Source organism: Bombina bombina, chromosome 2 (assembly GCF_027579735.1).
Source record: "Bombina bombina isolate aBomBom1 chromosome 2, aBomBom1.pri, whole genome shotgun sequence".
NCBI lineage: Eukaryota > Metazoa > Chordata > Amphibia > Anura > Bombinatoridae > Bombina > Bombina bombina.
Genome location: NC_069500.1, coordinates 204,237,664 through 204,255,174, shown reverse-complemented (window position 1 = coordinate 204,255,174; position 17,511 = coordinate 204,237,664). Strand labels below are relative to the sequence as shown.

At 35.5% G+C, this 17,511-nt stretch overlaps 1 protein-coding gene across 1 annotated transcript in view; it reads right to left on the bottom strand.

Moving 5' to 3' along the window:
* Positions 1 to 17,511, bottom strand: part of CCDC125 (coiled-coil domain containing 125) — a 197,381-nt gene that overhangs the window by 162,675 nt on the left and 17,195 nt on the right. Inside the window, 2 exon segments of the mRNA XM_053701455.1 lie at positions 6,608 to 6,685; positions 13,519 to 13,605. Of these exon segments, the coding sequence (XP_053557430.1) occupies positions 6,608 to 6,685; positions 13,519 to 13,605 (165 nt within the window).

Here is a 17,511-nt window from a genome sequence, read left to right as displayed (position 1 = left end):
CAAAAAACGTATTTATTTTTATGAATTATTGGTAAATGGCATGACCTATAAATAGAAATCTGATTAAGGTATTGAGCAAAGTCACTGAGTTAAAACATGGCCACTTAGGTAATGGTGTTTATTGAGATCAAAGAGCTTTCAGGAGGAGATGTGGGGTCTCAGCAGCTGTTATTGCACAGCTCAGTGAGTTTTGTACACACTTTGTGTGCTTATGATTTATGGCCCACTTCTAAAAAAAGCAACTGCAGGGAAGAAAGTTGTTGTTTTTTTTAACAGTGGCAAACCTGGGGTTTATCTTTAGATTATGTTTACTAAGCAATTGTTAATGCTTTTTGTTTGTGTTGGAGGGAGCTGTAACTGGGGACCTGAAAAAAATTGTACAATGCATTTGCTTTTCCAGATCTGGCAGTTGTTTAGGCTTTCAATGGCAACAATGCATATTTAAATTTCCCAGACATGCTTCTGTAGCTTTAGCAGCCAATCCCCAGAGTTCTTGCAACCATTCCCTCCTCTACCATCTCTTTACGTGCAGTTCTGTTAGTTAGAGAAGCTGAGTTTGTGTTTATCATTATGTCTCTGTATCTGTATTTATATACAGTATCTGTGTGTCACTGCGTCTTTGTGTGTGTGTCACTGTCTCTGTGTCATTCCTGCTTTTAAATACAGATACCAAGAGAACGAAGAAAAATTGATAATAGGTGTTAATTACAAATTTGCTTAAAATGTCATGCTCTAAAAATGTGGGTTTTATATCCCTTTAACTAGGGTGGTATGTAATTGGGGGGAGGGGGGGTGGCAAAATGTATCCTCGCCTGTGTGGCCAAAAATCCTAGCACCGGCCCTGCCTAGCACTGTGTATACTGTTGTAAGATGATATATGAGAAATTTGCACTCACATTTGGTGAAGCACCCCTCTTGGTGCAAATGGAGCAGGCTGGAATCTAACAGTCACCCAGCAGACCGGCCTCCGGTGTAGCTCAAACTTTAATGGTTTAGGATGCGGTATCACAGTGTAAGAAGCACCAAATATCAGGTTTATAGTAGATAAAAACAACAATCTGTAGAGGATATAATGGAACAGAAGCGCCACATGGCCTAGCACTGTATGTATTCTTGTGAGATAATATAGGAGAGAAAAATTACTCTCACATTTAGTAAAGCACCTCTCTTGGTGCAAAAGGAGCAAGCTGGGATCTAACAGTCACCCAGCAGACTGACTTCCAGGGTAGCTCCAACTTCAATAGCTCAGAATGCAGAGTCCCAGCATAGATTTAAACAATTCTCGGGTGTATGGTAAAGGGAAATGAGAATGAAGAATGGTATACAGGCAAGAAGTATAAAAACTTACTTTATTAAAATCAAATAAAAACAAGCAACGCGTTTCTCAGTCCATGACTCTTTCATCAGGCTTAATACAAAAAAGTAAATACTTGCCATATATACCAACAAATGAATCATATACACAAGCAACACCTGAGAGGAGGTTTGTTAAACAATTAAATGTCGCATAGCAACCAGCATAAACAATCCATGTAGATCACAAAGTATCAAATGCATATACACATATATGTAAATAAATCATTGGTTATTTAACAAAAAGTTCACAATGGGAGTTTCTAAAGTATTCCTCTAAGAGTATAACTACACTCAAAGGGAAAATCATATTGGGATAATAATAAAGTTCATATTAACAAAAACAAAATGACTTTTAAAACAATGTCTCATTCTCAATTAGCTTGACTAAGTGTCATAAATTCTCACACCAAGAAGTAGTATAATGTATTAAGTATATTTGGTAGGTGTGTGCCAATGTTATATGGTACTTACTGAGGCATGTGACTGCATTGGTAAAAACGCTGTGAGCTTAACAATAATTCTGGAGGTACCGAAGATGTTTTGCACAAAAAAAACATTCCAAATATGTTAAGGTCTGACGTCCTGTAAAAGGACGCAAAATAAATTTTAAGACCGTTAATAAAACCAAGACATTGCCTTGGGAAATGCGCTATAGGCATAACATTTCTAGGGGAGGTGCTCAGTATGTGCACATCAAAGTCCTTTCATGATAGGTTACAGGTGGGGCGTCCCTTAGATGATGCAGTAACGTTTTAGCAGTTGATTGGATTAATTCGTTAGATGGATGGGCTAGTTGACTACACCATCCGTGCTAAAATAATTCTCAGTGGGGCGGCGTTATTGGCTAAACACCTTTCTCACTAGCAAAGGGGCGTATATTACGAAAAAACGCCGCAAAAAAAGCTCAATAGCTTCAAAAGACCTAATGCAATTATGTTATCATATTTGGAAATTTCAATATATTTGACGTGATTAATGTGATACATAAAAATCAAATATGAAATATGCATAGAATGTAAAATGTAACAATAGCGATAATAGAGTGGAAAGTGGAACCAGTTATGTATGTACAACTAATATCAGTTAGGTTAGATCAACAATATTATTATTAATAATTGTTAAAATATATAAAAATATACAGACTTGTCCTGTGAAAATAAAATGAAATTACTAAAAAGTGCATAATATTAGTAAAGATACTAATGGTAGTGAATAAGAGTTTAGATGTGTGGTAGGGGAATGTGTCATAATATGATCAGAAGGGGACTACGGGGGGGGGGGAGATAACTTTTATAAATGGTATGCAGACTAATTGCGAATAGAAAAAATAATAATTAACTTGTTACAATATGCTTACTGGTTGTAAAGATACTAGTGATGGGGAATAGGTGTGAAGGTGTGTAGTTTGGGAAATGGGTTATAAAATAATGGGAATGTGACTAGAGGGAGGGAATACAGAATATTAAATGATACAATGTACTAAAAAACAGAATCGGTGATAAATAAATATTGGTACATGAGTATGTTATAAATCAAGCGCTGCTAGGTCAACGCATTCATTAAGGCCCTCTGGAACTAAAGTATGCAATTTATGGATCCAAAAAGTCTCCCTATGTTTAAGTGTTAAAAGGAGATTATGAGTATTCCTGGATATTTGTTCTATCAGCAAAATAGATAGAGTTTCTAGAGCTTCCCCTGTGAACATATGTGCAATGCCTAGACACAATATGTTACAAAAATGTATTCTTTATATTGCGAACATGTTCGCTCCAGCGTCTCTTTACCTTGTGGCTCATACGCCCTACATATTGGGCCCCACAAACACACTGTACTAAATAAATCACATAAGTAGATTTGCATGCAAGACGTTTCTTAAATGTAAATTGTTCCCCTGTAAAATTTGACTTAAAAAGTTTTTGTTCCATTTTTCACACATTTACACATGCTACATCTGGACTTGAAAACACCACATTTTGGAATAAAATTACCTAAAAAGTTTTTTTGGCTGCAGTGGTTTTATTCAGGCAAGTTTTCTTTAACTATTTTGCATGGTGCGTGCCAATTTACTTTTAATCGTGGGGGATCTTCTAAATACCACTCTAGGTTTCGGAGAGATCTTATTTTTCAAAAAAGGATCATCACATAAAATAGACCAATGTTTTGAAATAATTTTCTTGACCTTGCGGTGATGACTACTGAAGCCAGTAAGTGACAATAGGAACAAATACTTCACTAAAGACATACATCAACCCAATAAGAAGGATCTTGTGACCAAGAAAGTATCTGATAGTTCAAATACAACACTAATTGTAACTGGTTTCAGTAGTCATCGCAAGATCAAGAAAATTATTTCAAAACATTGGTGTATTTTATGTGATGATCCTTTTTTGAAAAATAAGATCTCTCCGAAACCTAGTGTGGTATTTAGAAGAGCCCCCACAATTAAAAGTAAATTGGCACCAATCAAAATAAATAGAGAGAAAACTCACCTGAATAAAACCACAGTAGCCCAAAACATTTTTTTAGGTAATTTTATTCCAAAATGTGGTGTTTTCAAATGCCATAAGTCCAGATGTAGCATGTGTAAATGTGTGAAAAATGAAACAAAAAACTTTTAATTCAAATTTTACAGGGGAACAATTTTCAATTAAGAAACGTCTTACATGCAAATCTACTTATGTGATTTATTTAGTACAGTGTGTTTGTGGGGCCCAATATGTAGGGCGTATGAGCCACAAGGTAAAGAGACGCTGGAGCGAACATATTTGCAATATAAAGAATACATTTTTGTAACATATTGTGTCTAGGCATTGCACATATGTTCACAGGGGAAGCTCTAAAACGCTATCCATTTTGCCGATAGAACAAATATCCAGGAATACTCATAATCTCCTTTTAACACTTAGACGTTGGGAGACTTTTTGGATCCATAAATTGCATACTTTAGTTCCAGAGGGCCTTAATGAATGCGTTGCCCTAGCATCGTTTGATTTGTAACATACTCATGTACCAATATTTATTTATCACCGATTCTGTTTTTTAGTACATTGTATCATTTAATATTCTGTATTCCCTCCCTCTAGTCCCATTCCCATTATTTTATAACCCATTTCCCAAACTACACACCTTCACACCTATTCCCCATCACTAGTATCTTTACAACCAGTAGGCATATTGTAACAAGTTTATTATTATATTTTTTTTACAATTTACAATTATTCTGCATACCATTTATAAAAGTTATTATCCCCCCCTGTAGTCCCATTCCCATCATATTATGACACATTCCCCTACCACACATCTACACTCTTATTCCCTACCATTAGTACCTTTACTAATATTATGAAATATAATTTCATTTTATTTTCACACGACAAGTCTGTATATTTATATATTTTAACAATGTATTGTTTATGTAGGGTTTATCGCTAACTGATATTAGTTGTACATACATAACCTGTTCCACTTTCCACTCTATTATCGCTATTGTCACATTTTACCATTAATTCATATTTTCAATTCAATCATCATATTTGATTTTTATGTATCACATTGATCACGTCACATATATTAAGCTTTTTTTGTATTGGACATTTTTTGCAGCGTTTTTTCGTAATATACCCCCTTCGCTAGTGAGAAAGGTGTTTAGCCAATAACGCCGACCCACTGAGATTTATTTTAGCACGGATGGTGTAGTCAACTAGATCCGTCTAACAAATTAATCCAATCAATTGCTCAAACGTTACTGCATCATCTAAGGGACGCCCCACCTATAACCTATCACGAAAGGACTTTGATGTGCACATACTGAGCACCTCCCCTAGCAATGTTATGCCTATAGCGCATTTCCCAAGGCAATGTCTTAGTTTTATTAACAGTATTTAAATTTCTATCGCGTCCTTTACAGGACGTCAGATCTCAACATATTTGGAATCTTTTGTGTGCAAAACATCTTCGGTACTTCCAGAATTATTGTTACGCTCACAGCGTTTTTACCAATGCAGTCAGATGCCTCAGTAAGTACCATATAACATTGCCACACACCTACCAAATATACTTAATACATTATACTACTTCTTGGTGTGAGAATTTATGACACTTAGTCAAGCTAATCGAGAATGAGACATTGTTTTAAAAGTAATTTTGTTTTTGTTAATATGAACTTTATTATTATCCCAATATGATTTTCCCTTCGAGTGTAGTTATACTCTTAGAGGAATACTTTAGAAACTCCCACTGTGAGTATGTATGTATACATTTTATATATATATATATATATATATATATATATATATATATATATATATATATATATATATATATATAAACTCTAGAAAGCGCTTTTTGTTAAATAACCATTGATTTATTTACATATATGTGTATATGCATTTGATACTTTGTTCTGTTTCCAATGTGATCTACATGGATTGTTTATGCTGGTTGCTATGAGACATTTAATTGTTTAACACACCTCCTCTCAGGTGTTGCTTGTGTATATGATTCATTTGTTGGTATATATGGCAAGTATTTACTTTTATGTATTAAGCCTGATGAAACAGTCATGGACTGAGAAACGCGTTGCTTGTTTTTATTTGATTTTAATAAAGTAAGTTTTTATACTTCTTGCCTGTATACCATTCTTCATTCTCATTTCCCTTTACCATACACCTGAGAACTGTTTAAACCTATGCTGGGACTCTGCATTCTGAGCTATTGAAGTTGGAGCTACCCTGGAAGTCAGTCTGCTGGGTGACTGTTAGATCCCAGCTTGCTCCTTTTGCACCAAGAGAGGTGCTTTACTAAATGTGAGAGCAATTTTTCTCTTATATATTATCTCATAAGAATACATACAGTGCTAGGCCATGTGGCACTTCTGTTCCATTATATCCTCTACAGATTGTTGTTTTTATCTACTATAAACCTGATATTTGGTGCTTCTTACACTGCGATACCACATCCTGAACCATTAAAGTTTGAGCTACACCGGAGGCCGGTCTTTTGGGTGACTGTTAGATTCCAGCCTGCTCCATTTGCACCAAGAGGGGTGCTTCACCAAATGCGAGTGCAAATTTCACATATATCATCTTACAACAGTATACACAGTGCTAGGCCTTGTGGCGCTTCTGCTTCTTGTATCCTCTACAGATTGCTTATACAAAACTGTATTATTTCTCTCATAGAAATGTGTTTTTGTGTGTGTATTTATAAATTACTATTAATATGTTAAACATAAAAGCAAAGCGATACTGACCTTTTCTAACGACCTTCTTTGTTCCTCTGTCTTCTGAAGCATTGCTTTTGTATGACTTGTTGCTTTATCAAACACTGCCTGAGGAAACAACACAGCAATTGAACTTGACAAATGGTATCATCTTCCACGCATTCCCAAATATAAGTAAACATTCCTTGAACTCATAAAATATCAAAATTAGCCACCCATCCTAACTAGCAAAAAAAAAAAAAAAAATAAACAATAAAATAACAAAATTTATATTTAAGATGATCTTAAAAATGGACAAGTGAAGCCCAAAAAGATTAGCGCTATTGAGTGCTAACACCGCTCAAAACAATAGTGTTCTTATTCTTGCACTCATATTACAAGTTGAACGTAAAAAGTTACCGCTCGAGTAAAAGCCTCAGGAGCGCTAACATCTGTAGGTTGGATAGAGTTGGTTGTGCTAAATATCTCTCCTCATAGACTCCTATGGGGCGCTCTACAAAACTCTGTTCTGGCTTTCTCTCAGGCGTTAACTCAAAGCTGTGCTAAGCTTAAGTGTGTTAAAACCGAAGGTGCGTAAATAAATAGTTTAAATAGCATTGCTCTTCACTACTAAAGATAACACAACATAATGTCCCGGGCATCAGGTGATACGCATATTGCGCCGCAAAAAAAAAAAAAAAACTGGAAACGTCATCTATAAGCCAAATAGCGTTCTGCCGTGGGCTGCCTTAGCAGCTCAGTGCAGCGAACGCTTGGAACAAAGAAGGAAGCTTTCAGCATGAAGTATTTTTTTGTTGCAATGGTAAATCCTAGCTAGGATTTACCATCTCTTTAAGAGAAAGGTAAAATACCTACACCACCTTGTCGGTTTCCAGGCAAAGGGGTGTGGCTGAAGTGGAGACCCCAAGTGAAATGTAGCAGGGGAGGCGATGTCTGAGGGAACAAGCCAGATTTCTCTGAGAGCTAGAAGGTTAAAAAGGAATGGATGTTAAAGAGATCATGAATAGAAGTGAGCTTGTTGCAAACAGAGGAAGAGTTAGAGTGCACACGTGAAGGGGGTGTTGGCTTTGGATACACAAGGAATTTGAGCAAGGTTTATAGACTTCTGGTGTGTAGGTCTATGGAAGGGCATAAGTGGTTGGGGGAGATAAGGAAGTTGTGGGAGATCAGGATTGGAAGAAATATCCCTGCAGCTAGTATAAGCACGAGGGAGTGACATAAGATTTGATACATATTTGCAGTACTGAGACTGTTTAAGAATGTGTGAAGCTCATGGGAGCAAAAGTGAGGTGAGGATAGAAAAGATGGGCCAATGAATAGAGCAGGTGTGGCCAGGGGAAAGGAGTTTATGAATAATACAGTTTGTTATAGAGACAAGAGGTAGCAAAAATGAACATGAAGATATGAAGCATTTTCCAAAAAAAACACATACAACACAGTATTATAGAAGCATTTCCCTTATGTCTTGTCCTTTGTTCAATTCTTGTATAATTATTTTGCCAATTGCCTCATTTATAAAATGCTCACTTAAGAAATGTGAACACATACTATTAGGATAGTGCAACTGCCCTTTCAATGCAACTCCTTGCAAAGCATTCCCCAAACTAGTTTTAAATCTATAGGGCAGTGCAGTCAGCTAAATCCACTAAATTAGCTAATGACAGGATCGCAGACCAAGGCCAATTGGGGAGTTACATTCTGGTCAGGTCAAATTGAGATACTGTAAGTTAAAATAGACAGACACTAGAATTTAGAAGAGGCTGAAGTTATGCCATTAGTCAACTTGTAAATCTAAGAAATTATAGAAAGTATTGAGAAAAAAAATAAGAGTATTGCATTGAACAATGATACTTTTTTTATTGGACTAACTATACATTTATGTTGACAAACTTTCGGAAGAGTTCCTTCCTTTATCAAGTCTAAAGCAATACTGACCAATTCAATGGAATTTACAGATTATATCTTAAAACACAGAATAGCTAAGAAGACAGTGCAGGGAGAGGAGGTGTCGTAAAAATCATGATGAGGGCTTAGGTAACAGGCAGACAGTGTCCAGTGTAGGAGAACAGACAAGGGAAATATATAGCTTTACATAGAGCATATACTGACAAAGTTATATATCAACATTGAATCAATATCTATAAAGATGTGAAATTGTATATACAGGGGGAATACAAAAGTTAAAAAAAAGACAAAAGTGTGGACATAGGCTTACCTGTGTACCTATGTATAAAGAATGTGGAATATACAATGTAATTGACTAAATGAAAGTACATTACAAAATTTTTTGATAATGTGTTAAGAATCCAGAGTCCACATTTAGTCCAGAATTAAACAGGTTGAAGTGCATTATCATTTTCATTTCAAATCACTTTAACTTGTTTAATTTATTCTCAGTATTTGGATATTAAAATAAAGGTTTTATTTGCTATTTTTGCACTCTGTAATTTCAAGCAATGTGGTTGGTGTGGGTTACATCACAGACTCGACCACAAAAGGCAGGTGCAGCTCAGTGGCACATTTCAATTCGACTTGCTTTTCTTTAGCAAAACAATACTTTCAAGTGCGCCACACTTGCTGCTAGCATGCAAGAATTAACTCAGCAAATAGGGACACATTCTGGCTTCCAAATGTGAAAAAAAGACTATTTGTACAGCTAAAACATAAAAGGCACAATGCAGGGTTACCTTTTCTTATTTGAAGTATGTGTGTACAAGCCATGCCCACTTTTGGCAACATTCCCAGGTGTAATGGATGCGTTTAAGAACCAAGCAGACAAATCTGCAATATGCTTTAAAAGGGATAGTCTAGTCAAAATTAAAAAAGGGACACAAGTCAAAATAAACTTTTATGATTCCGATAGAGCAGCAGTTTTAAGACACTTTCCAATTTACTTCCATTATCAAATTTTGCACATTCTTTTTATATTCACACTTTCTGGGGAAAAAGATGCTACTGAGCATGTGCACAAGCTCACAGGGTATACGTATACTAGTCTGTGATTGGCTGATGTCTTTCACATGATACAGTGGGCCGGAAAATGGGACACCAATCAAGCAAGCGCTACCCAGGATGCTGAACGAAAAATGGGCCGGCTCCTAAGCTTCCATTTTTGCTTTTTCAAATAAAGATACCAAGAGAATGGGAAAAAAATTGATAAAAAGGTGTAAATTAGAAAGTGGCTTAAAATTGCAAAAACTACCTGAATCATGAAAGTTTAATTTTGACTAGACTATCCCTTTAATTAGATATATGCTGTATAAAAACCTAACATCTACTTAAAAACAGCTTAACCTAAGAAGATTTTAGCCTAATATCTGACCTGATAAACATTGACCAGAGAAATAAGAATGTTAGCAGTTATTTATTTACTATTTAGCTGTTCTAACCAATGTCTTTACAAGAACACCAATGCTGCTGGTGTTTCTTGGCAACTCATGTTTGTTTTTAAGTAATAGCGCTGTTGCCATGGTGGCGTTGCATAATTTTTCACAGCTCCAATCAGAGAAGCTTCTTTTCTCTACGTTGTAGTGCAAATGATGCCAATCTGTGACACTGCAACTCTTTTACATTTAAACGCTATTTTTGCCTTCTTTGCTATTATTTAAGCTGGCATTCCATGTCTAACTCCGCCCTTTGATGAACTTTGTTCCTGGGTGTGCGTATACATTTTGCTGATGGATTCCTGTTGCTGAATTCTGCTTGTGCTCCTGGCTATCCTTTTGCCTGTTGATTTTGCCTCATCCCGCCAGTGTGTGTTGGAAGACTTATGACTTGTTTCCAACCAATCATTTGGACTTTACTGCTGCCTGTCTATGTCTTTTTTCTCAAAATAGTTGGTCACGTCCTGGGCCTATCCAATGTGTCGAGAATGTTACCTCAACCTCTGGGCCCTTACCTGGACAGGCATTTACTATGAGCATGACAATGACTGACAAATGTAATAAAACAACTATTTAGTAAAACATCCATATTCTAACATCAAAATAATATCAGAAATAACGCTGAACTCCATTATCTTGAAATTGCAATGGGAAACGACCTTGTCTTGTAAGAATCTGAGATCAAACGTCTCACGTTAAGATGAAAATGCACTGTCATCACATGAGAGAAAGGAGTCAAGTCTGTGTTTTATCTACAAAGCACCTCTCACATTCACTGGCCCATTTTTGTAAACACAAATGCCGATGTTGGTAAGCACAGGTCACAAGTGATTAAGCTAGCTATTAATGTCCATACAGGATGGTTAAAGTTATGCAATTCAGTCAAATTAGTATATTTCTGATTATGGATGCAAATATTAAATATGTAAAAAGGAAGCCTCATTTGAACAAGATGATTTCCCTTTTGAATAAGGTGACACATGCCCTCTAATTTGCAGGTGATCACTTGCTCTAACTAGACACCAGTAACGTGTTTGCTAGGGGGAAGGGGACCTCTCAAATCAAATATTAGATATTTGTATGATGAGCTGCAAGAAGCAATTGGTTGAAAAAACAAAATTTATGCTTACCTGATAAATTAAATCTCTTTCATGTTGGTAAGAGTCCACGATCCATTAGTCCTGGGAATTACCTTCCCTATCACTAGGATGAGGCAAAGGTTCCTAAACCCCAAGAGCTCTTTATAAACCCTCCCACCTCTATGTTCGTTAGCTTGATGTATAACCAAAAAGTTAATAAAATAAATAAAAAGCAAAATATAGGAGCCGGGTAAAAAAAAAAGAAAAGAAAAAAAAAAGTGAACATAAAGAACAAATCACCAAAAAACAGGGTGAGGTATCGTGGAATCTAACCACCATGAATGAAATGAATTTATCAGGCAAGCATAAATTAGGTTTTCTTTCATAAAGGTGGTAAGAGTCCACAATCCATTACTCCTGGGAACCAAATACAAAAGCTGTGAAGAGTTCACAAGTAATAAAGGGAAAGGGTGCGATAAGAAACATTTTTTCCCCCATAAGGAAACTAAATCCACAACCCTAAAAAGAAAGTACAAATATTTTTTTTTCATTTTTCCATGCACTTACAAACAACCAACATGCAAAATTACACAGAAACAAAACAGCCTGAAGGACCTTTCTACCAAAAGCCGCCTCAGAAGAAGCGAAAACATCAAAATGGTAAAAATTTGAGTATGCCAAGAAGACCAAGTATCTGCCTTGCAAATTTGGTCAACAGAAGCTTAATTCTTGAAAGTCCAAGAAGTAGCTACTGATCTAGTAGAGAGGGCAGTAATCTGATTAGGAGTCTGACCCGCCTTCAATTAAGCTTCACGAATCAAAAGCTTTAACCAAGAAACAGCAGAAGCTTTCTGACCTTGTTTAGAACCAAAAAAGTGAACACACAAACTTAATGTTTGTCTGAAATCCTTGGTAACATTGACATTATACTTCAAGGCTTTAACCACATCCAGATTGTGAAAAAGCCTCTCTGAAGAATTCTTAGTATTAGGACACTAAGAAGGGACAACAATTTCCCTGATTTAATTATCCGAGGACACAACCTTAGGATGAAAAACAAATGTGGTTCTTAAAAATAAGGAGAATCACAAGAGCAGAAAGTTCAGAAACTCTTATAGCAGAGGAGATAGCCAGAAGAAACAAGACTTTCTAGTAAAAAAAAAAAAAAAAATAATAATAATAAATGTCCACCTTATGCATAGACTCAAATATAGGAGCATGCAAAACCTTTAATACCAGATTCAAGTTCCAAGGTGGGGAAATTGGTTTAATAACAGGCTTAATACACACCAAAGCCTAAAAAAAACCATGAATATCAGGAAGATTAGCAAACAGAAAGAGCAGAAATCTGAGCTTTCAAATAACTGGAGGATAAACCTTTATCCAAACTATAGTGCAAAAATTGCAAATTTCTAGGAATACTGAAAGAAAGCCAGGAAAAAAAAACCATAATCAATACACCAGGAAATAATTTTTCAAAACGTTATAACTGGCTTCCGAGCCTTTAACAGGGTTTCAATCAAAGACTCATAGAAACCCCTATGCCTAAGAACTAACCGTTTAATCTCCAAGCCATTAAGTTTAGAAATTTGAGAAGCCGACGGAAAAATGGACCTTGGCAAAGAAGGTCCGGCCTTAGAGGAAGAGGCCAAGGAGGGTAATTGAACCAGATCTGCAAACCAAACTCTGCAGCACCGAAATGGAGCAATTAGAATGACTGACAAATTATCCTGCCTGATCTTGGAAACTACTCTGGGAAGAAGAACTAGAGGTGGAAATACATAGGCCAGCTGATAAGACTAACTACCATAGAGGTGGGAGGGGTTATACAGAGCTCTTGGGGTTTCAAAATCTTTGCCTCCTCCTACTGATAGGAAAGGTAATTCCCAGGAGTAATGGTTCGTGCATTCTTACCACTTTTATGAAAGAAATTACACAACTGTGCTAACGTTGCCAGCAATACATAATATGACAATAAAGATGCTTAAAGTAAATGTAAAGTTAAATTGTTTACCTAAAGTAAAGCGATAGAAGTTAAAAAATGAATGAGCGTTTAATTTATGAAATCTTTAGGATATACTTATCTTCATTACTATTTCAATATAAACGCTACACAGATAAGAGCTGAAGCTCCGGTCGCCATTTTCATCAATTGATTGCAGATGAGTCATCTGTCAATCAATTGATGAAAATGGCACTTTAGGTAAATGATTTAACTTTACATTCACTTTAAAATGTATTATTATGTATCATTGCAGCTGTCTTCTCAGACTACCATGTGTCTGCAACCTGTATGGCATTTCAAACATCAGCTGGTATTTCTACATCACTAAATTCCAAATTTCAGTGAACAAATCAACCTTAGTTTTCAATAAGTTTTATGTATAGAGATACCACACAGTAAAAATAAATCACCCCTACTGTCATTATGTATAGCTTATTAATACATTTTGCTGTGTGAAAGGTTTGCAGAACTTACCATACTCTGTAAAATCTTTAGTGCTTCATCCTTCCCATCTAGCTGCCGTTGTGAAGCCTCAAGTTCAATTCTTAAAAGATCCACCTCCTGCAGACAAATAAAAGACGTTAGAGTAATAGGAACAACAAAAAGTGTTTTTTTTTTTCAAAACGGCACTATAAAAAAAAAAAGTTAGCTAAGACTATACCCAAAACTACTGATCGGATATGCTTCAGGTCTGGCAGTGAGTGTCAAAGGTAGATTTATTGAGTACATTTTGGGAAATTATACTTTCATGGTTTAGGTAAAGCATGAAATTTTAAATAGCTTTCCAATTTACTTCTGTTAACAATATGCCTTTATTCTCTTGGTATCCTTTGTTGAAGAGTAAACATAGGTAGGCTCAGGAGCAGCAATGATCTACTTTCAGCTAGCTGAACATATTGTGTGAGCCAATGACAAGAGACATATGTGCAGCTACCAATCAGCGAGGTAACTTAATATTACCCACAGGCTCTTTCCTTACCAAAATATGTTTAAAATGTTGCAAAAAGGTTTATAGAGGGTGGGCATACATACAGTACTTTATCACAGGACACTACATTAAAGGAACACTAAAGTGAAAATTAAACTTTTATGATTCAGATAGAGCACAATCTTTTTTTTTTTATAACTTATTAAAGGGATAGGAAAGTCAAAATTAAACTTGCATGATTCAGATAGATTATGTAATTTTAAGACACTATTAAATTCACTTCTATTTTCAAATGTGCTTTGTTCTCTTAGTATCCCTTGTTAAAAAAGGAATATGCACATCATACACTAGTGGGAGCTGCTGCTAATTGGTATCTGCACACATTTGTCTGTTGTGATTGGCTAAATAGATATTTTCAGATTCTTGTCAGTAGTGCAATGCTGTCCCTTCAGCAATGGATAACAAGAGAATGAAGAAAATGTGATAATATAATTAAATTGGAAAGTTGTTTAAAATTGTATGTTCTTTTTTTTTTTTTTATAAATTTCTTTATTATTTGCCGAATCATTCAATGTAACGAGAAACAATGATTAATAATACAACAATAGAGAAAAAAAACTATACCGTACAATATACGCAGAATCTTGTCGTATTGTCATTTACATAATTTTACAATCTTGAACAAATTAAAAGATACTCGACACCTGAGTCTACAAAAACATATAACAATCATTTGTCTGCTTTTTTTTTTTTTTTCTAGCTTACATAAGAAAGAAAGAGGAAAAAAGACAAAACAAACAAAAAAAAAAAAAAAAGGGGGGGGGGGGGAGAAATGAATTATAATAAAGTATTTTCTTGAGTGGATCTTATTACTCTCTACATTTATACCTCGGTTGGATTTCTAATCCAGGTATATGGAAACAATTCTAATATGACCATCTCAATGAAACTAAGTGAAGAAAGGAAGGGTGCTAATATCTGTTTTTGAATAGTTAGAGGATATGTCTTAATGATGGAGTACCAAGCATATAAGAATTTCTTAATTCTATTTTCAGACAAAGACTGAAGATGGTAGGATTCAAAGAGGATTTGTTCCTGTAGCATTTGGGTAATTGTAGAGAGCGAGGGGGCTCTTCTGGCTTTCCAGCTTTTTAATATACAAAGTCTTACAATTAATATTATAATATTTAAGGGGTATGTCCAACAACACACTTGACTGTTAGAAGTATTAAATAATAAGACAATATCCCGGAATGTGAGGGAGATAGATGAGTTATGAACTTTATTAAACCAGTATGTGATTTTTTGCCATAATTGTCTTATCTTGGGGCAAGCCCAAAACATATGAAGCAGATCAGCATCTTGGTAGTGACATCTTGGACACTCAGCGGATCCATCCCGATAGTACTTGGCAGTTTTCGCTGGATATTGGTAAAAATCATTTATGAATTTCATATGTGATTCCTTCCAATTTGAAGGTATTAAGCACTTATCTAAGTTATTAAAACTCAGGCAAATTTTATCCTGATCTATATCTGGGATTAACGGTAACCAAAAGTTACAGATCTTACCCATTATGACTTGAGATTGTTTAGATAACATTATGTCGTATATCAGAGAAATTGATGTAATACCAGCAGTAAATCTTTGTAAGAGAGTCCTGACCTCAGACCATGCAATGGACAGAGGTAACCTCCATTTTTGAGCAGAGATAAAGTGTCTGATTTGAAAAAATGCAAATAAATCGGATCTGGACAAATTAAATGCGGCAAACAAGGTTTCCCCTTGAAGTACTAACTCGTCCGAGCCAAATAATTGGCAAATCCGATTTAATCCTTTTTCTGCCCATAGCTTAAAAACCTTCTGGCTAATTCCTGGTAAAAAGAGAGGGTTACCCTGAATAGGAAGAAAATCTGAAAGGGAAGAATCTATCTCCATTATTTTACAAAATTTATGCCATGCAAGAACTATATTTTTAAATGTAATCATTATGGAGACATTAGAAGGAAGCTGTTTAGGTTGACAATGGATTATAGCTGCCAATGCGAAAGGATGGATCAAGAAGGATTCTTCTTCATATGTGGCGTAGATATTTGTCTTTGCCAGCCAATCAATTGCAATTTTCAATAATGAGGCGATATTATACAATCTAATGTCAGGAAATGATAACCCGGCAGCGCCTGATTTTTGTGAAAATCTTGCTAAGGAAATACGAGGTTTTTTATTCCCCCATATAAATTTTGAAAAGTGGGAACACAATTTCCTTAAATCAATATTACGTAAGTATATCGGCAAATTCTGTAAAGGATACAGCAGCCGAGGGAGAATAATGGTTTTAACTAGATTGACCCGCGCCATTAAAGACAGTGGGAAAGAAATCCACAATTGTAGATCCACTTTAATTTTTTGAAATAACGAGATATAGTTATCAGTGTACCAGTATTTAGGGTTTTTGTGTAATACAAGCCCTAAATATTTAATGGATTCTACCTCTTTAAAAGTATTAATAGATAAGCTTAAAGGGGATTTGCCGACAATCATCAATTCACTTTTCCCGGTATTGACCTTATAACCTGAGAACGAGCTAAACTCTTCCAAAAGTTGGATCAAAATTGTAATGGAATGCTGTAAATTCTCTAAAAAAAGTAAAATATCATCTGCATATAATAATATATTCAAGCGAGATGTACCCAGGGGGATTCCAGTAAGGTACTTTCTCACTTGAATTGCAAATGGTTCTAGTGCCATATTAAACAGTAGCGGAGATAGGGGACATCCTTGTCGTGTACCCCGCTGCATGAAGATTTTGGAAGAGATAGTACCGTTTACCACTAGGTGAGATATAGGATTAGAATATATTCTATGAATGCATTTTACAAAATTCCCTTTAATGCCGAATTTTCCTAGTGATGTGAATAGATGTTCCCATACTATGGAATCAAAAGCTTTAACTGCGTCTAGTGTTAAGACTGCCATATCATATCTTCTATTTGGCTGCTCCTGATTCCAAGCATAGTCTAGGAAAGTTGTTAGTTTACGTATATTCTTGGTTGAATTTCTGTTGGTCATGAACCCTGTTTGGTCCGGATGAATGAGTTTCTGTAAACACTGAGAAAATCTATTGGCTAAAATAGCTGTTAGAATCTTATAATCGGTGTTTAAGACCGATATTGGTCTATAAGATGCCGGATCCTCTGCATCTTTATCTTTCTTTAATATAAGGGAGATATTAGCCATTGTAAAATAAGCAGAAATCGGCATGCTTTCTGTATAATATTTATTATAAAGCAATTCTAATACTGGTACTAACTCTTCCTTTAGACACTTATAGAATTCAGATGGAAATCCATCAGGGCCAGCTGCTTTATTGCCTTTCAGTTTATCAATAGCTTTGTCAATTTCTTCTTTAGTTATAGGTTCATTTAATGCCATCAAATCCTCAGCTGAAATTTGTGGAGTCACTATTTTAGCCCAGAATCTCTCTTGCCTATCCATGTCTATCTCTACTGTGGAATATAACCTCTGGTAGTACGAAGCCA